This window comes from Astatotilapia calliptera, chromosome 13 (genome assembly GCF_900246225.1).
Source record: "Astatotilapia calliptera chromosome 13, fAstCal1.2, whole genome shotgun sequence".
Classification (NCBI taxonomy): domain Eukaryota; kingdom Metazoa; phylum Chordata; class Actinopteri; order Cichliformes; family Cichlidae; genus Astatotilapia; species Astatotilapia calliptera.
Window position 1 is genome coordinate 8,713,369 of NC_039314.1, and position 23,899 is coordinate 8,737,267.

The 23,899-nt window shown below is 40.7% G+C and overlaps 2 protein-coding genes across 5 annotated transcripts; one reads left to right on the forward strand and one right to left on the reverse strand.

Moving 5' to 3' along the window:
- Positions 1-2,335: 2,335 nt before the first annotated feature.
- On the reverse strand, positions 2,336-16,052 carry LOC113034718 (eukaryotic translation initiation factor 2-alpha kinase 3-like). Of its 2 annotated transcripts, none has more exons than XM_026189626.1 (15): positions 15,812-16,052; positions 14,824-14,956; positions 14,634-14,723; positions 13,575-13,639; positions 13,318-13,381; positions 13,029-13,102; positions 12,826-12,889; positions 10,570-10,643; positions 10,351-10,467; positions 10,106-10,231; positions 9,833-10,034; positions 9,342-9,485; positions 4,001-4,096; positions 3,846-3,908; positions 2,336-3,374 (listed from the first exon to the last, which is right to left on the reverse strand). In XM_026189626.1, the coding sequence occupies exons 1-15, from the start codon at positions 15,910-15,912 to the stop codon at positions 3,237-3,239; spliced, it is 1,551 nt and encodes a 516-aa protein (XP_026045411.1). In that variant the 5' UTR covers positions 15,913-16,052; the 3' UTR covers positions 2,336-3,236. The 2 variants fall into 2 exon arrangements, with proteins under 2 accessions (XP_026045411.1, XP_026045410.1); XM_026189625.1 differs by having other exon boundaries at positions 4,001-4,099; positions 15,812-16,051.
- A 13-nt stretch (positions 16,053-16,065) lies between these two features.
- On the forward strand, positions 16,066-23,461 carry LOC113034715 (uncharacterized). Of its 3 annotated transcripts, XR_003274213.1 has the most exons (7): positions 16,066-16,143; positions 16,270-16,359; positions 16,448-16,566; positions 16,645-16,820; positions 16,993-22,357; positions 22,953-23,024; positions 23,172-23,461. XR_003274213.1 is itself a non-coding variant. In XM_026189622.1 (5 exons), exon 5 carries the CDS (start codon positions 17,684-17,686, stop codon positions 20,606-20,608), a length of 2,925 nt encoding a protein of 974 aa, XP_026045407.1. In that variant the 5' UTR covers positions 16,066-16,143; positions 16,270-16,359; positions 16,448-16,566; positions 16,645-16,820; positions 16,993-17,683; the 3' UTR covers positions 20,609-22,707. The 3 variants fall into 3 exon arrangements, 1 of the variants encoding a protein (XP_026045407.1); XR_003274214.1 differs by lacking the exons at positions 22,953-23,024; positions 23,172-23,461 and adding an exon at positions 22,653-22,946; XM_026189622.1 differs by lacking the exons at positions 22,953-23,024; positions 23,172-23,461 and having other exon boundaries at positions 16,993-22,707.
- Positions 23,462-23,899: the final 438 nt, after the last annotated feature.

Consider the following 23,899-nt stretch of genomic DNA (forward strand, 5'->3'; position numbering starts at 1 on the left):
AATCTGTGGATGTGGATGTTGATGCCAGAGGTTAGAGAATGGCCACACTGCTTTGAGCTGATAGGAAGGCACAAGAGCATCTGTCAATGCACAACACAAAGAGAGGCTACAGTTCACACAACCTCACCAAAACTGGGAAACACAAGACTGGAAAAGTGTTGCCAGGATGTACGTGTATGTATACATAGTACAGAATTCAGAGCAGCAAAGTTCTTGCAAGTTGTATAGTCATTTAAATCTTTTGCCAGCATGTAACATAACAGCATGCTGAAAAATCACAGGTGTGGCCCTTTAAACCCTACAGCGTCCCTTGAGTGGAGTGGACGGTGGCTGGATGTGGTTCTGGAGAGGTGGAAAGCACAGCGTAAAAGCCAAGTGGAGCCTCGGGCAAGACACAGCATGCGCTCATGCTCCAGTTAACCTGAGTGCACCAAAGGTTAAGTGAGCTATAATTTAACAGGAACTTCTGAAATATATGCATAGGCAGGGGGAGATGACAAATCCATATCTCACCGGTCACATGTATTCTGAACTGTCACGTTTCATTTTGAGGTCTGCAGGTGGGCAACAGCGTTGTCTTTGCAGCAGAGCTGATTTCTAAAGCGCACAGAGCAAAGCAAACTCCGGTTGCTGCTTCTGAAATGAGGCTATGCACAGAGTAATCGTTTGGCCCGACCCCCAGGGACTGTGGGGAGACACTCTGACTTGTGAGTCCATTTTACCCCCGGCAACATGGTTCAAGCCACTGACTAGAAGCACTGCTTCAATGCCCACAGTGCTCTCAGAGGAAGTGACCTCAATACATCCAATAAGCCTGCTCGCAGGAGCGCGACAGCTGCAGAAGATTGGAGACACACCAGGTTTCTTATCTTAGATGCTGCTAAAATGAGAAAGTACATTGTTTTGGTGGTGTAAATGTCACAGGAAGAACAGCTCAAAGTTTTCTCATGCAGTCGCTATCTAAATGACATCTGCAGAGTAAAAAAAGAAAAGTCGACTGGCTTGAATAATTTTGGATTGTAATTGAAAAAATAAGAATTTAAAGGCAATGAATAGAAAATAGCAACAAATTTCTAATTGTGTCTACGTGCTAAAATCCACAGTAAAGAAGTAATGATTTTATTGATGATAAGAGTCATTTGTAAAATGCAGACTACATAAGATGGTTGTTTGGGTTTGTGAATTCACACTGTTCACTACAAAGATGAAGCCTGATTGCAGCCACACACTGCGAAGGTGGCCCAACCTCAGCTCTGTGATCTGATAGTGAAGTGATGTTTTTGTTTTTTAACTTTTGGATGGACACACGTACACGTTTTGCGTGTACTGATTTTATCAATGAACCTGCAATACTGCATACTGCTATTTGTGCAAATCTTTTTCCATTTGCTCACTAAGTGTGGTTGAGTTACATATCACAGATCGTGATGCTTTTATGCATTTGAATGGATTCCAACAAAATGTTTTTCTCACGTTCACTTAAGGCCTTTTTTTGCTTCCATACAGCACCCGTTTAGTCCTTGTAGTCAGGTCAGTTGTGAACATGTGTCTATAAATAAAGAGCCAAATATTTCACAGGAGATGCAAAATATTGGGCTTTATCGGGCTAAGACAAACGTGCCTCTATATCCGAAGTTATCACATCGTGAAAAAAGGAACTGTAATATTACTCGCGTCCATTTTGTGTGGTTAAAAATCTTTTAAGTAGCATTACTAACACTTCTCAGCAAACACCAACAGCTGCAAGTTACTGTAAGTCATTCATGCAGGCTACGAGAGTCTTCCCAAGGTCTAGGGGGGAAGATCAGTGAGGGAGGTTTAAAATATCCCATGTTCACTGCTGAGAGGATAAGGATCTGGATCTGCGTGGTTTCTTTCAGGAGCTTTCCCCCCTTTTACTGCTGCTGTCACAATGAGGTAGTGCTGTAGCTGATAAGACAGAAATCAGTCCTTCACCTATGGCCTCTCCACAGGCGGCAAGCAAATTTTAAGGCTCTTTGCACTGTGGAGATTGTTGAGGTAACATACTGAGCTGCAGGAGCTGATTTGTGCTGATTAGCGGGCCCATGTGACTGTGGGCACCGGGTCCAGGTGATTGTGTGGGATCCTGCGTTTGGCACTTGTTACTGCGGTTTTCCACTGAGATGTTAATCATCCAGCATGCGCCAGGGGCATGATTAAATGTCACGCAGCGCCCTCAGCTTTGGCCCTCTCACTGTGAATAAACCTCTCTTACCCACAGGCAGACAGGGCCTGGAGCCTGCAGCCGCAATTTGAACTGCCCGACCTATGCAGTGCCACAGCTCCCCCTACAGGCCAAAGAACAAAAGACAACAACAACAAAAATTCTTTTTATTTGACTTAGAAAACGTTACTCAAAAGAGGAAACTGTGCAATCACCAGGTGACGCACAGACATAAATGCATATAGAAAGTATACAAAGGACAAAAATATTTTTTTAAAAATGCAAATGACATTAAGACAGAAGAAATACAGAAAAAAGAAAGGATTGTCAGAAAAACTGAGGATTTTTCCCCAAGCTTCACATCCCAGTGCACCTCAGACTGCAATGGAGGAGTTTGCCGACCCCCACTCAGAGGTCAGAGCCTGAACTTCAACAAGTAACAGACATCGATGAGCAGTTAGTCTCATCATGAAGCTCTGTTTCTACCTGTTCATGATTTTAAAATAGAATCAGTAGAAATGTTTTTGCTTTGTGTTGTCGGCTTTTTGTTCATACCTAAAAACTATGAGGCTGTACACGTGTCCTCATTAGGACACAAATTTGTGTTGGTGTGTTTATGGTGTAATGCGAAAGTAATGCAACTAGCAGTGCAGCAAATTACTTTCTCTGGCGAGTAATTAAGTAACGTACTACATTACTTTTAAGAAAAGTCAGTATGGACCGGTGGTAATATAAAATATTATATTATGCTTATTCTTTATCCTGCAACTGTAAATTCAATATGTGATCAATAAAATATCTAGTCATGTGTCAAATGGCATGGTTTGCACACTTCCTGGAAGGATGGGCAGAACTGGTCATTTAAATTTTAAAATGAAAACTACAGGTTTCTGTAGCTTCAATGTTTGGTGGTATGTTCTAAAAACGATCATTTATGATTTGTAAGTTGCATGTAAATATTTGACATCATTCTGAAAGTCATTCAAGAGCACCAATGGATCTTTTCCCCCCCACATGTGCAGATGAAATTCTTCTGTTGTATTCCCGCTATTTAGACAGTGGCCCTTCCACGACGCGCTATTTCTTCAGCGTTTATCTGTTTAGCGCACTCTTCCAGGTCTGTTATGACCTTAGACGCTTCAGGTCGGTCTTCGGGATTCATACTCAGCATTGATCTGATGGTGATGTACTGTAGCATAAAAAGAGTAATAAAATATTAGAAACAATCTTTCATTTGCACCATTTCTAGAGCTCAACTTAGACATTTTCCACTAAGTGTATATCTTTTAAATCCAGAGTCTTATTTCCCTAAATATGAAGATCATCCCTTTCTGATTTTGTTCTCATCGCCATCATGTTCATGTTTGAACCTGAACGTCCTGATGCTCCACAGACTTTCCTTGCTTCTGTGACAACTAAAAACAAAAAGGCCTTTTCTAATGATTAAGTAGCCTTTCAGACACTGGAATACTGGAGAGGTGTTTGCTGGAAATTGTCTTCTGTTAGCTGATATAAATAATCCATCTAAAATCAAACACATACATTTCTAAGTGACCCTAAAAAATAGAGAGGTTTTGGATCACAGCCTTTACTCTGCCAGCACATGTCGTGAGAAATGCATACTGAAATTTGCTAATACACTGAGAAAATGTTGATGTACCTCCGAGATAAAAGTGGATGCAAATTCTTGGGGAAGCTCCTGTTTTCTGATGTCTTTCCATGTCTGAAATATAGTTCAGGAAATTTCTAATGAATAGTTAAAGACAAAACATTTGACCTCCTACAGATTATGAGCTACCATGCACAGCAACCTACCTTGGACTTTTCATAACAACTGGAGATTTTCCAAAGAAGCTCAAAGTAGATCAGCCCCAAAGCAAATATGTCAACCTTTCTGCCGTAGTTCTTGCCCTTCTGTGTTAAAGCAGTTAAACAGCATTAATAACAAGAAGCACTGAGCGCACAAACCTCCACCAAGGCAGCTCACTCTCTGGTTAGTGTTTACATTTAAGGGAATAGTACTGTATTTTGCATATAGAAATTCTGTAAGCATGGTTAATAAGTATTAATCGGTACTGATTTGTAAATAATTGGGCATGAATAACCTGAGCTTACAGAGCTCTAGACTAACCTTTTTCCCACGGTTGCACTGTGTGCCTAACGTTTGTTCTTCTTAGGTCCACCAACACAAAAGTTAGGCACACCCAAATTTTTCAACCGCATCAATTAACACTGCAGTTTTTACATGTGCACTTTTTTGGGGGGGGGGGGGGGGGGGGGGGGTTGCTGTCCATACAGGCAATATTAATTTGTAACAATCTTGTCAACACAAAGTTCTTTTTTTGGAGCGCAATTCTACAAGAAAGACAAGTTACTGAAAAAGTGCTTGTGCTTAAAGCGCTTTGGCAGTATTGTAGGTAATGTTAAACTTAATCATCATCTCGGCCTCCTCTGACGACCTGTTTCGCTGCTGCCTGCAGTTTAAAGGCAGTGGGAAGAGGGGACACTTGCATTTATCGCGGCTTAGAATGTGTTTTCAGTCATTCATCTTGTCATTACCCAACAGCTACATCCACTTCTGTAGGGCTTAGGCTACTCACTAGGGCTGGGTATTGTCACTGATTTCTATAATTGATTTGATTAAATTCAATCTTGACTCAGTCAGAAATATTATAAATCTGATCATTTATCAGTACTGACACTTGTGAGACTTCATCAGGGATGTAAGCATCACAGCAGATGCCTTTGTGTCAAAGTAACTGAGGATAAAACACAGAAAACATGAAAGGGATTTTCCTGGCCTGACTTTTTATATCAGATAACCACCTTAAAAATATTCTGCAAGCTAAGAGTTTTTCAATATATTTATTTTTTTTAGAAATTATACCAAAGTATTAAACAGCAAAATTAAGGATTTCTGGTCAGAGGTCATTTTGGGGGAAAAGAGAAAAACAGCGCCCGACAGCGCTGTAAACAACGGTAAATAAGCAAATGAATAATACAGAAAACAGATTTGAGATGGGAAACTGTTCTTGAAATACATTTTGGTCGAAGAGGGACAAAACTTGTTGCTCAGAATCAGTGAGCTGACGACTTTCAACCCCAACGGGTTCGTGCCATCAGGTAAGAAAGCCGTCATCTCACTGATACGTTGGCTCCACGCTCCGTTTATGGCTTTGTGTGGAATCTGTTTACTTGCTCTCATTTACTATTTTATCTGTTTGGTGGTTGTTCAAATAGTTTTGTGAGCTCCTGGCTTTTCTGGCAAAAAAAACCAAAAAACAATATTTAAAAATTGATTCAGGATTTAATGAATCAACATCGCGTTATTCAAGCTAAAATCCACTTTAATTGGAAAATCGACTATTGAAACCCAGCCCTACTACTCACCCGTCTATCCACCTAAACTTTCAAACGTACACACACGTAGGCCGAAAGGAAAATCTGGACCAGGGGTCCGTTCTTCGTACCTCGCTTACTACATCCAAGATCAAATCATCGCGCTATCCCGGTTCTCCGAACACACCCGTTGTTGACGATTAGTACAGCTGGATGAAGTAATGTGAGATCACTGGGTGGCTTAACAGGGGCTACGCATCGATAGTAGAAACATTGATCGGCAACCCTTTGATTGGTCGGCGAAAATGTCGAAGGAGCGCGCTCAGTATTTTCCGGCAGCAGAGCAAGAACTCTTGAGTGAGGGATTTCAGGAGTTTCAGAGTTTAATTAAAACACAAGGGAACACTGCAAAGGCTGCAAAAGCAAGGAGAGAGGGCTGGCAGAAAGTTGCTGACAAATCAAACTCGTAAGTAATTCAATAATAACAATAATAATGGAGTGGATTTATATAGCGCTTTTCAAGGCACCCAAAGCGCTTTACAATGCCACTATTCATTCACTCTCACATTCACACACTGGTGGAGGCAGCTACGGTTGTAGCCACAGCTGCCCTGGGGCAGACTGACAGAAGCCAGGCTGCCATATCGCGCCATCGGCCCCTCTGGCCAACACCAGTAGGCGGTAGGGTAAATTTATTATATTACATTATATCCTCTTTCACATTAGAGCCACAACAGGACCCACTAGAACATGGGAACAAGTAAAAGTGAAATATAAGAATATTCTACAGAATGGTAATATTTATCACTTATATTGCCTTTAGTCTCTTGAAAAGAGACCCTGAAATAATCTGTTTGTTTGTTTATAACAGCAACCAGGAAAAGGGCAGAGCAAAAAAAGACAGGTGGTGGTCCTGCACCCCCTCATCAACAAGTTGGTTAAGTAAATAATACCCTCACGGGAATATCGATATCTCTCTATGAGCACACTGTCGCGCTGAGCTAAAGGATCCTGTCTATCCCGCAATATATGCTGAATTCTGAGAACTCTCCTTATCAATCTTGCACCTTCCGCAATGGGCTGCTCGCGTATACGGACAGGACATGGCTGCGACAGACTTCCCAAATCCACCTTCGCTTTTATAGCCGTGGTCTCTCATCTTGATTACACGACGTAATTTACAATTACTACTCTGAAATATGAATTACATCTGAAATAATCAAATACATGAAATAGAATGATTAATAGCACATTTCCCTTTTTTAGGAAATGACCTGTATGTATCTGTATGGAATCAATAAAAGAATCAAATACTGCATTACCTTTAGTTACATTGATAATATTTATTTATGGCAAAACAGTGGTAAAATATCGCTGTTGCTTTCGTATAAATGAAGCGGACATACCCGACTGGCCGCGATCTAATCCTGTTTACATAAAGTGAACCCGGATGAGCTTCGGAGAACCGAACGATCCAAGATCACGCAAAATCGTCAACAATCAAATCCAGCTAACTTACTTAGCGAGGTACGAAGAACGGACCCCAGGACCAATCAGAGGTCCTCTCCCTTACTATCTCTGATTGGTTTAGACCACGATAGGGGCATAATGTGCGTTTGTTGTTGATTACATGGAGATTTTCAGAGTAGCAGAGACTTTTTTTTTTTCTTCTTTTTAATCGAATGACTGGATGATTTTTTTTAGTTGCATCATTGAGAAATTAGAGCCCCGGGCTTATTATGTAATAATACAATTTTCTAACTAACTAAGCAGTTCAATCTTTTTCTTGACGTGTTCTTTAAAGATATAATATGTTGTGGGGTCAATGTGAAAGAAATGCAGATGTAAAATGCAAAAGTGAGGTCAAAAGGTTAAATGTGACATATTTGGATGTAAACTATAATGTGATATTTAGAAGCCACATATACCAGTATCATTTCCTAAATGGAAAACGTATAAACAAACAGTACAATTTTAAGCAACGTTTTAAATATTTTTAAAGACATTTTATAAAAGTCTGACCTCATTTGACTTTGAAGGAATCGGAGATCAAGTAATGGGTTATTTAGAATCTCTTTATACACTGTATTGCCAAAAGTACTAAACCACTTATCCAAATCACTGAATTCAGATGTTCCAGTCACATCCTGACGCACACAGTGCACACAGGTTGCTGACTTTCTGCAGAGTCAATTTCTACAGAACTCCAAACTTCATGTGGCCTTTAGATTAGCTTAAAATCAATGCGGCTTCATGGAATAAGTTTTCATGGCTGAGCAGCTGCATCCAAGCCTTACATCACCAGGGACAATGTAAAGTGTCAGATGCAGTGGTGTAAAATACGCCTTCACTGGACTCTAGAGCAGTGAGACGTGTTCTCTGGTGTGACGAATCACACCTTGGTGGTTTCCAGGAGAATGGTACTTGTCTGGCTGCACTGTGCCAAGTGTAAAGTCTGGTGGAGGCGTGGGGTTGGTTTTCAGGAAGTTGTTCCAGTGAAAGGAACTCCTAATGCTTCAGCATAATGAGAAACTTCGGACAATTTTATGGTCCCAACTTTGTGGAAAATGTTTGGGGATAAACCCTTCCTGTTCCAACACCAGTGAACAAAGTAAGGCCCATTAAGACATGGATGAGCATGTTTTGTGTGGAAGAACTTGACTGGCTGGCACAGAGTCCCGACCTCAACCCCCATACAAAGATGAGAGCAGTAAATGCGAGCCAGTTTTCAATAAACACACTCCTATAGACACACTGCTTGTCCAGGTGCAAAGAACGGCTTCATATCAAATCTTATAGATTAAGAATTGAATATTGCTCAAGTTCATATGCGAGTCAAGGCAGAGGAGCAAATACTTTTGGCAAATATATTGCATGATTCCCTATATGTTGTCCATAAAAACATAGTTTCAAGAAATGGCTCTATGGAAATATCATCAATTGAACATCCGATCACTCTATTGAACTTTGAGAGGTCAGAGGTCAAGAATGATTTATTTTTAATCTTTTTACAATACTTTATGTTGACGATACACACCACACTTATAAGAATCATAGTTATAAGGCTTTTTGTAAATTTTTAAATACATCGCAATAAATCATAAACTTGAACTTGGTGGATGTATGCCACATTTGAATGGGTTGTTAAGATGACTCCACTCTACACGTCTACAAAGTTTTATCAGAATATATTCAAACGTTTTAAAGCTGTTGTGTTTACAGACAGAACAACATGTATGCAAACGCTACCAAAAACAGAACCTCCTTGGTGGAGGAAACAATACACTGAATTCTTCTTCATCATGACTTATTACAACACAGCCTGTACTCATGAAGTCACCATCATTTCACTAATCCAGTCATCAAAGGCTTCAGTGACAGATACCACTTAAGAGTAGAATAAATTTGAATAACAATGATACAGATATATTCAAACTGATGATTATTATGATACTACGAAATATAGAAGTTATCCCTTTGAGACAGAAATTCAATTTTAGGATTAATTAAGACAGATTATTTGCTCTGTATGATGTCAGTGAGCAGGGTTATTCCTGATACGGTCATCTCATGCACACAGATCTGCTTAAAGGCAGATCTGTGTGCAGCTAGTTGGGCACACAGACCTTTAAGCAGATCTGTGTGCCCAACTAGCTGTTGATTTTGTTTGCAAGGAGCAGCCAATCAGAAGTGAAGGCTGAACTGAACTAAGCTGCAGGAAGAGAGGATACTTTTTCAAAATGCAGAGCTACTCTAGTAGAACCCAAAAATAAAATGGAGCAGCTGGAAATTAGCATAATAATGTCGACGGACTCACCTGTTCAGGAGCCATGTATGATGGTGTTCCCTTCTCCTCAGTTCTCTTGATCGGGGACTTGTCATCGTCGTCGTTCTCAGCAGTGACCAGTCCAAAGTCTCCGATTTTCACTTTTGTGTCCTGCCCAAACAGGATGTTGGCAGGCTAGCCGGATGAAACAAAGCAAACATGTGACCAATTGTTACATCCTGTGAGGCTGTGGGAGTGTTGGTGTGGTGTTGCAATAAACAGTAACGAGTGAGAATCTCTGGGTTTCTGTGGATTTCGGTAAAAGAGTAAACCAAATAATTTTAGAAACGTAAAGTCACATATGAACATTACACCTTGTTGTCAGGTTTTAACCCACACACACACACACACACACACACACACACACACACACACACACACACACACACACACACACACACACACACACACACACACACACACACACACACACAGCTGTGCGCTACCTGTGGTTAGCCCGTTATCTGCTTCGTCTGGCTCACCTTCAGGTCTCTGTGGATGAGCTTCTTGGAGTGAATGTATTCGATACCACCGACCATCTGCTGAGCAATGGTCAGACTTTCTTCTCTTCTCTTGGAGTTTGATTTCTTCGTATACCAGTCTTCTATCCAGTCTAGAAGTGTTCTGGTGTCACACAGTTCCATCTGAATGTAGAGGTACTTCTTGGGTGAACCAGTGAAAGACCTAAAACAGGATGAATGATCAAACAGTGAAATGATACAAAAGAAGCGAAGAATTACTTTCACAAGTCTTACTGTGTACTGCAGCTTTCGTCAGTGCTGTCTGACTGGTATCCTGAATACTCCGTCCAACACGAGAAGTATCTAATGATATTAGGGTGCTCGAGGTCTGACAACACCATGGGTTCTCGTAGAGCTTTTCTAATTCAAAGAGGGGGGAAAAAAACTGAATCATACAACTTTACTATAACTAACTGTAACAATATAAACCAATAAAGCACGCAGTGAAATCATGCAATATTACAGAACACTTCACTTACTCGTTCCAGCGGATGATCTTTATTGCGTAATACTTTTCCACCAGTTTATCTTTTACCTTGACTACTCGACCAAAAGCTCCTTTACCCAGCTCCTCTACGTAGTCAAACTGTGAATTACTGTTGACAGAAATCTTTTATTAAATATCAATTTCTTAAAGCAGTTGAACAGAAGGTGATAATTTTGATAATATTGCATTCTCATATTTTTATTTTCCACACCTGAAGATTTCTGAATCAGCTGACATATCACTGGGGGAGCTTCCTGAACTCTTTTCTTCAGGACACAACATATCCTTGACAAAACAATACAATATAATGCATAGTGTAAAAAAAGAGAAAGAAAGAAAAGACACCAAAGCATGTAGCATGAATTAAATCAATGAACTTTCATTGTTCACATCATTGAACTACTAAGCTGCAGTTCACAGTATCTTTTTTAAAATACTGTGAACTGCAGCTTAGTAGCATGTCTGAATAGATATTCACAGATTTTGGGCTTCATATGAGCTTTTTGTTGCTCTGCAAATTTGAGTAAATACAGAAGATTTTGCTAGAAAATATAAAGCAACAGTAAATTAAAGTAATTCAATATTTACTGCATATAAATAGCAATGTTGGGTTACTTAACGTAATCCCTGATTCTCTGATAATGGAGTGAGATGTTTCACTATGGGAATCACCTTGGTGTGACTAACTATGGAAGCTCCAGTGACACCCTGTCTGTCCATGACAGATCTGTCGAGCCGTGCCCCTCCTGACTCATTCTCAGTAGATTTCTTTTGGTCCGCAAGTAAAGGATGAAAGTGCTGGTGAAACACTGTTATCAAAGAACCAGGGATTACGTTAAGTAACCAAGCGCTCTTTTTCTACCTTTGCTCGGTGTTTCACTATGGGAGATATAGCCCATTCCCAAACTGCACCAGCCCCCTGAAGCTACGCTCCAGGACTACACCAGGTATAGCAAAGGATCTCAGGTCAGACCTTAGGCACTAGATTCCAGCACTGCCTGAGCCAGGGTTAACTATGCAAAAATCCAGTAGGGCTGCCACGATTAGTCGACTTGTCACATTTACGTCTACTATCAAAATCGTCAACCACTAATTTAATAGTCGACGTGTCTGAAGCTTTGTAAGATCCTGCAAAATGCAGGAATAACTAGTAGGATTTAAAAGTGTAATAACGTACTGAAACATAAGATGGCAGCACTGCATGTACAAGGATGCCAGCTGCCACCAAACATGAAAGAAGAAAAAGAAGCAGCAGTCTCCGGTATCATAGCTGTGCCCAAATTCAGGGGCCGCATCCTTCGGAGGCCGCATTTGTAGGCCGATTACGTTACAGCAACACAACGAAGACTGTCCAAATTTGAAGACTCCTCCAAATGCGGCCTTCATTTCCCCAGATTTGAAGGATGGGTCGGGTGTATCCTTCATGGCCCAACCTATCCCAGAATTCATAGCGTGGCCCAGCCAATTCCAACAATGGCGTCAGCTACTTAGTTTAAATATTAATCTTTCTGGGTCACAAAATAAACTTAAGATATTTACAAGCAAGAATGTAAGTCGTTCAGATCATTTAAAAATGTTGGTGTTTGGCTTTTTTCAGTGTTTTATTAGTTTCTGAGTAAATCGGTTTGGCTGAGATTAAAGTTACAGTTTTCTCACAGCTAAATAAACATTAAACAGAAGAGTGAGATGATCGAGAATTTACTCCAGTGTCCTGTTATATTTTAGGTAGTCAGGAGCAGACGGCTGAGTTTATTAAACTCCACTGAAACAATCTGCAAATTTCATTAAAAGTTTAATAAACTATCATCTTGTCTTTATTTTTAGTTAGCACATACCTTAAACACATAAAGCTGTAAGCTAATGATTGTTATATAAGAGCAGACGCACGCTGGTGCAAATGGCCTGCATTTGTATAGCGCTTTATTCAGTCCCTAAGGACCCCAAAGCACTTTACACTACATTCAGTCATTCACACACACATTCACACACTGGCAATGGCAAGCTACGTTGTAGCCACAGCTGCCCGAGGCGCACTGACAGAGGCGAGGCTGCCGGACACTGGCGCCACCGGGCCCTCTGACCACCACCAGTAGGCAAACATGGGGTTAGTATCTTGCCCAAGGATATTTGGCATGCAGCCAGGAGGCAGCGTGGGATCACCGATCTTCTGATTAGTGGCTGACCTGCTCTGCCAAGGCAATTCCCATAGTAAAACACTGAAGTTAGAAAAAGAACTTGTTTTTGTTCTAATATTCACGTTTGATTTAAAATAGGACAGTGTGCGTGAAACATCAAATGTGTTGTCAAGCTTTACTGTCAATTTCTTCAGGTTTCACTCAATTTTTGATCTTCTTGTTTTTAGGAGGATTTCAGACTGGACCTTGGAGTCACTCAGACACACTGGCCGCTTTTAAAGTTTTTACTCAAAATAGCACTGTTAGTGTGAAAGGTAATACAAGACCTGAACCTCGGAGTTTTTTGACGATTTACAGGTCTGTGCCACAGGTTCTGATGAAGCGCCACAGGAATCCCTGGGAGAAAACAAAGAGGTAAATTAGTAAACACTCCATCCTTTCTCTTTTGCTTATCCTCCTCAGGGTTGCGGGTTGCAATTGAACAGAAGGTGATAATATTGATTATACGGCATTCTCATATTTTTATTTTCCATACCTGAAGATTACTGAATCAACTGACATGTCACTGGGGGAGCTTCCTGAACCCTTTTCTTCAGGACACAACATATCCTTGACAAAACAATACAGAGTGCATAGTGTAAAAAAAGAAAGGAAAAAAAAAAAGACACCAAAGCATGTAGCATGAATTACCTAAAAATTGCTTAAATCATTGAACTACTAAGCTGCAGTTCACAGTATCTTTTTTAAAATACTGTGAACTGCAGCTTTTAAAGTTTTTACTCAAAATAGCACTGTTAGTGTGAAAAGTAATACAAGACCTGAACCTTGGAGTTTTTTGACGAATTACAGGTCTGCGCCACAGGTTCTGATGAAGCACCACAGGAATCCCTGGGAGAAAACAAAGAGGTAAATTAGTAAACACTCCATCCTTTTTCTCTCTTTTGCTTATCCTCATCAGGGTTGAGGGAGGCAGGAGCCTAACCCAGCTGTCATAAGGCGAGAGACAGTGTACATCCTGGACAGGTACCAGTCTAGTCTACCATTTTCACAAATCTACCACTGCTTTCAGTTTGTGACTTACGGTTCAGTCTGTGGCGTGGGCAGCGTGGCTGAGGCGCCATCTTGAAACACTTCGAAGGGCGACACCTGAAACACAAGCAGAAAGTCTTTAACTTCTGTACCATATCGTCCTCCTTAAAATCTATGTATGTTATGTTAATTACATTTGCAGGCAACAACTCAATGCATTTATTTATGGTCGGTCTTATAATTTAAGTGAGCTACTGAGATTTTCCTACACAACCATCTATGGTTTACAGAGAACCGCCAGGAACCGAGAAGATATCCAGTGAGTGGTAGTTCTCTGAAAAGGTCTAGCTGATGCCAGGGGAGAACGTCAATAATGCTTTGTGTTGAAGGGAAAGCACCATTAACTCAAATAAGCATAAAGGTAGAAGAGCATCTCTGAAACAGCAGCAGAAGACCACACTGGTAGCCACGCCCATCAAGATTAAACCAATTTCAAACTGGTTTCTTGAACATGACAATGGGCCTGATTTACAAACAGTGTGCACAAACAAATGTGTGTGCAAATTTGGAGTAGGAAAGTTTTATGCAAAAAAAGAAATAACAATAATAAAGACTTTATTTTTATTTGTTGTTATTACTTTTGGTCATTTACAGTTTTCCAAAACACCAGACTACAAAATGCTCAGAATTACAAAAAAAAAAAAAAAGCTTGTAAAAAAAAAAAAAAAAAAAAAAAAAAGGCTAAATATTACTAATTTCATTGTTTTCTTGGTGCTACTGTTACATGTATAAAACGTTTGTTTTGTACTAGCATTAAACTTTGTGAACTGACTCTATGCCTACGGATCTTCTCTATCTAAACAGTACTTCCTCTGGGTCACACATGCATTGTAAACTGGAAGGTAATTTTGTGTGCAAATTCAGACTCAAATGGCCTTCGTAGTCACTGGATCTTAACAAGTCAGACAGTATTTCCTGGTACTTCATTTTGACCCCTTAACATTTACAGTAATAATAAGATCCACTGTTTGCTCCAAGTTACATGCTCCACCATGCATACAAGTTAGTGTTTGATTTAAACCAGCACAGGTTATAATGTATTGCTACTCACCCAGTTAGTTTTGCGTTCAGATATACCATCAAACAGAGTTTTTCTGCATTTCAGGTGAGAACGTTGCGCATTTGAATCTTTTTTCTTCATCTGAAAGAAAAACAGATTTTTCAGAAATGACATCATTGTTAAGAATAGAGCAACAAATTTGTGAAACGTGTTCCATATACAGGCACATGCACCATCTTACCTCCACGATTAGATTTTCCTTCTCATTCAAACTTTTCAGGGCATTCTGAGCTGCGTTCTGCTTTGCTTTTTCAGCGTTCTGCCCCTCACCATCAGGAAACCTTTGCCCATTGATCACAGCCCTCATGATGACTCTGACAAAGAATTTTAAAAGCTCTAATTAACATTGCTGATGTACTCCAACTCAAAAGTTTGATCACAGCTTCTCATTTAACAGTTTTTCTTTATTTTCATGACTATTTACATTGCAGATTCTCACCGAAGGCATCAAAACTATGAATGAACACATATGGAATTATGTAGTAAACAAAAAAAAGTGTGAAACAACTCAAAAAACGGTTTATATTTTAGATTCTTCAAAATAGCCACCCTTTGCTTTGATTACTTTATGAGCTTCATAAGGTAGTCACCTGAAATAGCGATAAGTGATAACTGAATGTTTCTAGAGCTATGAGAGGACATGGCAACATAACCGCGGGGAAACTTCTGGGGATGATGATGTTGCAGGAGCGAGCACAACATGACAAATCTGTCAGAGAAGGGCGAAATTTTGATCATGCCGATCGCAGAAATGTGAAGCCACGGAGGCTTTTTCATCGTTTTGATGGTCAGTGTAGTGGCTATATTAATTTCTTAAAGTTCTCTCTTTCTCTTTACATGGTTTGGTTATGAAAAGAAAGAACTGAATCCCAAGTTAAATAATGTAATAAGCGAGGTCACTGCCACAGTCAACTACGTCAAAACACGACTTGTCAAAGCCCAGATTTTTCGGGACTGTGCGAAGTAATGGGCTCCGACAACACAGCCGTTGTGTATCACAGCGAGTCCCGCGTATTCCAAGTTAAACCAAATAGCTATTATTAAACTAATATAAGACTACAAGGACTTAGTAGTTGGTTTAGCACTTGCATGGCCCAATGCACAATATGGCAGCATACCCTCTTTAATATATTGCAGCTGCCGAACACATTTATCCGGTTTTAGCTCACCTTTTCTCACCAGGTCTCTCTAAAACGTTCTCATATTCCAGCTTCAAATCGTTCCTCCGTGCAAACTTTTTCAATCGTGTTGTGTACTTATTCTTGCCCATCTTAAATCGCGAAACCCTGGTCGGACAAATACTTGCTATAGTACAGCAGAGCTCACACACAGATCTAAATTTCCCACCACCGCCGGTGTTCTGGGAATTTCTCCTACCCCGTAAACCGTCCTACCCGTTGTTCCTGAGCATGTGCGAGCATGCGCACAACACAAAAAGGGAAGCTAAGCGCATCCGGCTGTGATTTCACGCTACTCCATTGTCATATTTGCAGGAGAATAGGTAAGTAGTAAGTATTAGTACTTTTTATTGACGTTGATACTTGATTTTTTTAAGCCTTTGTGATTGTTTGTCAATATTAAAGTGAAGTCGCTATCTGCTTTCTGCACAAAACTGTCGAATTTGCAGATTCGGTGAAGTCTGCTGTCAAGTTACCGGACGCGTGGTATTTGCACAACACTTTTGAGTCCGCAGCTTCGGTGTTTTAAGGCTGTTTCGGTAATTTCATTATTTAATAAGTTAAATTATTTGCATTGTCAACTGCACATATTGAAGCTCATAAGAAAATGTTTACTGACATTCGTAGATATGGAGAAGAAGTGGGAAGAGATTTACGCGTTCATTTCTGCGGGCTCCTACCCTTCAGGATATGACAAGGCTCAGAGGCAAAACCTCAGAAGATATGCCTCAAATTCAAACAAAAGGGTCAGTAATTTATTGTTAATACTAACAACTCATATATGTGGTTAAATTAATTTCTAAATATATATTGTTTTACTGCAGATGGAGAACTCTTTGTTGGATCCAGAAGAGTAGTAAAAACCATGGATGATGCCAGGAAGATATTTCATGAGTTTCATTCATCTCCAATTGGAGGACACACTGGCACACACAAAACGCTAAATGCAGTGTGTTCCAGATTTTACTGGTTTGGTATGACAGTTGACATTAAAACATGGGTATGTATTAACTGTTTGTACTGTTGTTAAATAGCGTTTAAAATAAGTAAATTTTTTGATATCAGTTAAAAGAGAAACTGTATGTAAATGACCTCATTAATATTTGGTAAAGTGTTTTGTAAACTTATGAGTGGCTATTATATTGTTGGAGTGAATGCTTTTATTTTGAAAGTCACAGAGCGACAAGGTGCCGTAAATCAAGTGGCGTAAACCATATGGCAGAAGCGCGAGTTTTAATGCACAGAGAGAAGGTGTGCTCTATGGTTAATGGACGGGAATGGGAAAAGGAACGGCTATTAAGGTGCAACACTGAGTCGAAAGCAGTTTCTTAGCACCTGGTTGATGAGGGAACAAGGTTTGTAACAAAGTTTGTCCTGTAGATATGTATTTTGTTGTTTTACGGAGCATATAGCTGCTGACCGCTACTAAGCATAAAGGCTAAGTTTTCACCCACTAGAGGGCGCTAACGTACCTCGTCATGTTTAGGCAGCGATGCAACGATTTCCCTGTTATATGCAATAATTTACAAGTTTTAGTGTTATTTGTTATGTAAGGTAAGGAGAATTAATTTGTGATTAATGAATAAGTCAAAAGGTTAAAGGTAACACACTGTTTGATTTACTAATAGTCTTTTATTCTGTATGTTGTAGCTCTTACGGTGTGTTCACATACACGGCTGTTTAATAAAAGGATTGTGAACCATCAGTTTGAGAGACCATCTTTTCAACCGGGGATGCTACAGTAAGAGCTTGACCCCAGCTGAGAAGAGCTCCATCCCACGCTCAGCATCGAGGTCCCAGTTCCACAGCTCCACACAAAGTCTTCTGGGATCTGATGGTCAACTAAATTGCCCCGTCCTCAGCATGGAAGCATCTGAAGAAGAGACAGAGTTTGCGGAGGATCCCAAGGCCAATGAGGAAGAGGAGCCTCCACACTCTGTTCGTCGAAGGAGGCCTACTGAAAAAATGCAAGCGTATCAGGAGGAGGAGGCCCACAAGAAAGAAAAATGGCTTCTCAAAGTTTATGATGAATGGAAAAAACAAGTACGTAAAACACGAGAGCAATTAAAAGGAGACTTGACAAACAATCAAATTGCTTCACTCATGGACATGTTAGAGAATGAAAAGGAGAATGTCATAAAGTTGTATATGGAAATTAGAGAAAACATTACTCCCTCGAGTGGCACAAGGCGACTCATAGACGCATGTGAAGCAGTCACCATAGACATTATCAAGATTGCTCATGAAAGACTCTCAGGCATAGATGACTATGATAGGGACAAGGTAAAGATACGTCTCCGTGAGCTTCTTGAGCCAGACTATGCTCAGTCCATTTACAGTTCCTCAGTCACGCACTCAAGTAAAAACTCTTCTGCCAGTAAGTCATACTCTGCAATGTCAGTAGTAGCTGTTAAAAGAGCAGAGGCTGCAGCAGAGTTAGCAGCCAAAGAAGCAGAGTATGAGGTGTTATTAGAGGAGGAAAAACAAAAGGAAAAGATTCAGCTTTTAGAAGAAAGGCAAAGAAAGGAGCTCGAATCTCAAAGGCGTGAGCTAGAGAAACTGAAGGCTGAAAAGGAGTTAAAGGCTGCACGAGCTAGACTAAGGACCTATGACACTGAGATAAAGAGTGAAATCAGTGCCTCTGATGTTGACTATAGAAACACTGCTCAGAAAGCCCCCACAGTTTCTAATCTCAGTAAAGTCCCTGACAACAATGTAGTGTCTACCTCACTTCCACAAACAGATGTCCTCTACTTAGCACAAGCAGTACTGGATAGTGTTGCATTGAACAGACTGCCAGTGCCAGAGCCCTCCACGTTCACAGGTGACCCAATACAATTCATAGAGTGGAAAGCTTCCTTTACTGCTCTCATTGATAAAAGGAACATCTCACCTGCTGACAAACTGCACTACTTAAAGAAATACATAGGAGGTCCAGTTCGACAAACGCTTGATGGCATCTTCTATAGAAACGACAGTGAAGCATACAGAGATGCATGGGAGCGTCTCAACCACAGGTATGGACATCCATTTGTGGTACAGAGGGCTTTCAGAGAAAGACTGGCAAAATGGCCAAAGATCCAAACAAATGACTCCACAGGATTCAGGGCATTTGCTGATTTCATTCAAACATGTCACGAGGCCATGCCCCACATTGAAGGCTTAAGCATTCTCAACGATTGTGAGGAGAACCAAAAACTCGTTCAAAAGTTACCAAACTGGGCGGCTGCAAGTTGGAATCGTCAGGCCACTCAGTTTATGAAAGAAAGGGGGAAGTTTCCAGGTTTAAAGGACTTTGCCAAGTTCATGTCTTCTGAAGCAGAGATCATGTGCAACCCGATTACATCATTTCAGGCTCTCCACTCTGTAAACTTCACCACAGACACTGGTAAGGGCTGCCAAAAGGACAAAAGGCCCACCTCTAGTGTTCTCCATACCCAGGCGATAACTGAGACTGAAAATAAAGGTCCAAATGTTAAGGCCCCATGCATGTTCTGTCAAAACAACGGACATAAACTTCACAGTTGTCCACAGTTCAATGGAATATTGCTTGAGGAACGAAGGAAATATATAAAGGAGAAAAAACTCTGTTATGGTTGTCTTAAACCCGGACACAGCGCAAAGAACTGTAATTACAGACTTGTATGTGAAGTGTGTAAGAAAAAACATCCTACCTGTCTGCACGACTTCAACTATAACAATGATAAATCAGCCTCAAACCAGCCACAAACTCAGATCAGCACAGAACAGGCTGCAACCACCCTGTCTCTGAATGCAGAAGCCAGTGAACAGTGCGTGAGCACCTCCATGATTGTACCAGTATGGGTTTCTTCAGAGCAACATCCAGGTACAGAAAGGCTTGTTTATGCCCTCCTAGACACGCAAAGTGACACCGTGTTCATTGACCAAGATGTGTCTAATAACCTCCAAGCTAAGGCTACCCCAATAAGGTTGAAGCTCACTACACTGCTTGGTAAGGATGTTGTTGTGCCAAGCGAACGCATCTCAGGTCTCAAGGTAAGAGGCTATAACTCCTCAGAAATGATTGAACTCCCTCCTGCTTACACTAAAGAATGTATACCAGTTAACCGCTCTCACATTCCTACCTGTGAAACGGCAAGGCGGTGGAATCATCTCAAGGAAATAAGGAACGAGATTCCTCCACAGCTAGAATGTGAAGTCGGCCTTTTAATTGGCTACAGTTGCTCTAAGGCATTAGCTCCAAAGCAGGTAATCTTAGGAGGCGAGAACGAACCCTATGCAGTTCGCACAGCATTGGGCTGGAGTATTGTAGGCCCGACATCATCTTATGGTGACTCTTCTAGCATGTCTACTGTGTGTCACAGAGTTGCAGTTAAAGAGCTTCCCCTAGTGACTCCAGCTGATGTAATCAAGGTCCTTGACTCTGACTTTAAGGATAACGACAAGGATAACAAGTCAGTGTCTCAAGATGACATTCTCTTTCTGAACATGTTAAAGGAAGGCATTTACAAAAACACTGAAGGCCATTATGAAATGCCACTTCCATTTAAGGAAATACCTCCACCTGCTGACATCGACATGAACATACCACTTGGAGACCCAGAAGGTGCAGGCACTGAACACGCTCAAAACAGAGAAAAAAGGTTTATCAGACAAGTTAACAAAGTTTTCCTCATGGTACAAAGCCACCCAAGCCATAGCTCGACTCATTCGCTGTGCCAAGGGAGACAAAACAACAGGCCACAGTACAGTACAAGAAAGACAAAATGCACAATGTGTTATTCTAAGAGACACACAAGCAAGTGAATATGCAGAGGAGATAAGGTTGCTAAAGAACGGGAAACCACTTCCACACAAAAGTAAACTGTTTCAAATGGACACTTTTCTTGATACTGATGGACTCCTTAAGGTGGGAGGAAGACTTAAAGATGCTTCATTCTCCTCAATACTGAAACACCCAGTGATAGTTCCAAAAGGTCACCATGTCACTCAACTAATAATAGATCATTTCCACAGTAAGGTGCAGCACCAAGGGAAAGGTTTTACAATCAATGAGATCAGAGTGAATGGATTTTGGATTCCAGGCATCAACAAGGCCGTAGCAAATTTTATACACCACTGTGTGAAGTGTCGCAAACTCAGAAGAGGCACAGAGGAACAAAAGATGTCTGATCTCCCAACGCAGCGCTTAGATCCATCTCCACCCTTTACATTCTGTGGAATGGACTGTTTTGGTCCTTTTCTAACCAAACAAGCTCGCAAAGAGCACAAGCGTTATGGACTTCTTTTTACATGCCTTTGCTGCAGAGCAGTGCACATAGAAATGTTGGACAACATGACTACAGACGCCTTTATCAATGCGCTCCGCTGTTTTATAGCCATAAGAAGAGCAGTCAGTGAGATTAGATGCGATCAAGGAAGCAACTTTGTCGGAGCCAAAAATGAGCTACAAGAAGCTTTAAAACAAGTGGACTCCAATCGCATTACCACATTTCTTGCAGAGAAGCAGTGTGACTTCAAAATGCACACTCCTCATTCAAGCCATACAGGAGGTGTATGGGAAAGACAAATCAGGACAGTTCGAAACATTCTGCGCTTCACAATTTCACTTTCATCTGGCAGAATGGATGACGCATCGTTAAGGACATTCTTTTATGAGGCAATGGCGATTGTCAACAGCAGGCCTCTAACGGTGGACAACCTAAGTGACCCAAGCAGCCCAGAGCCCTTGACGCCAAATCACCTGCTTACTATGAAATCAAAGATATCCCTGCCCCCTCCAGGCACATTCATCAAAGAGGATATTTACGCACGTAAAAGGTGGCGGCAGGTGCAGTACTTATCAGAACAGTTTTGGTCACGTTGGAAAAGGGAGTATCTATCCAACATCGCAACAAGACAGAAATGGCACACTCCAAGGAGAAACTTGAAAGTTGGAGATGTTGTCATGGAGAAGATGGATGATCTACCCCGCAATGAATGGAGATTAGCACGTGTAGTGGACACAGTAACTGACAAAGACGGACTTGTAAGAAAAGTAAGGATTTGCTTCGGAGAAAGGAAGACTGAGAAGGGACAATGTTCAAGTAAACGTTCTATAGTGGAACGCCCAGTGCAGAAACTGGTTTTGCTATTAGAGACTGTTTAACTGTATTCTAAAGTTTAAGGTTCAATGGAACTATGTGTTATCATACAGTTTAATGGTTACGGGTCATTTCTTCATTAGGAAATCATTATCGCTTCAGTTAATTCCCAGTTAAGCTCTTAATGATTTGGTGGGAGTGTAAATGACCTCATTAATATTTGGTAAAGTGTTTTGTAAACTTATGAGTGGCTATTATATTGTTGGAGTGAATGCTTTTATTTTGAAAGTCACAGAGCGACAAGGTGCCGTAAATCAAGTGGCGTAAACCATATGGCAGAAGCGCGAGTTTTAATGCACAGAGAGAAGGTGTGCTCTATGGTTAATGGACGGGAATGGGAAAAGGAACGGCTATTAAGGTGCAACACTGAGTCGAAAGCAGTTTCTTAGCACCTGGTTGATGAGGGAACAAGGTTTGTAACAAAGTTTGTCCTGTAGATATGTATTTTGTTGTTTTACGGAGCATATAGCTGCTGACCGCTACTAAGCATAAAGGCTAAGTTTTCACCCACTAGAGGGCGCTAACGTACCTCGTCATGTTTAGGCAGCGATGCAACGATTTCCCTGTTATATGCAATAATTTACAAGTTTTAGTGTTATTTGTTATGTAAGGTAAGGAGAATTAATTTGTGATTAATGAATAAGTCAAAAGGTTAAAGGTAACACACTGTTTGATTTACTAATAGTCTTTTATTCTGTATGTTGTAGCTCTTACGGTGTGTTCACATACACGGCTGTTTAATAAAAGGATTGTGAACCATCAGTTTGAGAGACCATCTTTTCAACCGGGGATGCTACACTGTACACTTGCAAAATATAAATAAATATGGTTAATTAGTGATATTACAGTAATAACCTGTAGGCCTGGCAGAGATTTGAAGACACGCACACAAACTATTGTTGCTAAATAGTTTGTTCGTTAGAGAATATGTCATTAAGTGTTTTTGTTTTTTACAAATGAGAATGTTGAACATTTACGTGAACTCCATAAATATTTTTACCTTAAAGATTCAGGAATGTGACCAGTGTCAAAAAGTTGGGAAACCACTGACTGCTGTGCAACCGTTGCAGTGTATTCAGGTAAATATTATGCCCCGTTTACCCATCAAACTATGCTTGTAGCTCATATTCATAAAGGCAGGAGGGTTTGCCAACTAATTTTAACCATCAATGTTAATGTGTACATTATACAAATTGTTATTCAAATTATTAATTTGTCCTTGATAGGTGTCTGAAGTGTGGGAACTTATTGGTATAGATCTTACTGGACCTCTTCCTAAAACTTCAAGCGGCTTCCAGTATATACTTACTGCAACTGACTACTTTTCAAAATGGGTTGAAGCTTTCCCATTAAAAACTAAATCTGCATCTGAGGTAACCCAGCACTTGTGCTCCATTATATATAGACATGGCTGCCCCAAAAAGATTTTGTCAGACCAATGCAGAGAGTTTGTGAATGAAGTAAGTGTTAAATAGAGCTGGGCGATAGAACGATAACGATATGTATCGCGATATAACTTTTACTCGATAGAGAAATTAAGCTATCGCGATAGACCTCGCCGCTCTTGTCCTCAAAAAAAAAAAAAAAAAAAAGGTCAGCCAATCCAAATTAAGTAGCGAAGAGCCGAACCAATCACAGCCGCAGCGTCACGTCGCGTGACTTGTTACGTACAGCACAAGTGCCAAGCCGCACGTGTGTTTGTTTGGGAAGCAGCCAGCGGGTAATGGAGCCAGCGCGTAATGGAGGAAATGAGTGTGCCGACTAGAAAAATCAACCGAGCGTGACCGAAGAGAAAACAGATGATGGTTCCAATGCCGGAGAGATTGTCGAACGGAAGAGCCAAAGAAGTTCCGTAGTGTGAAGGTATTTCGGCTATTTCAAGTCTGACAAAAAACAGAGTAGCGTGCACTGTAAATTGTGCCGAAAGCAAGTCTGGAAATACAATAAACTGGTG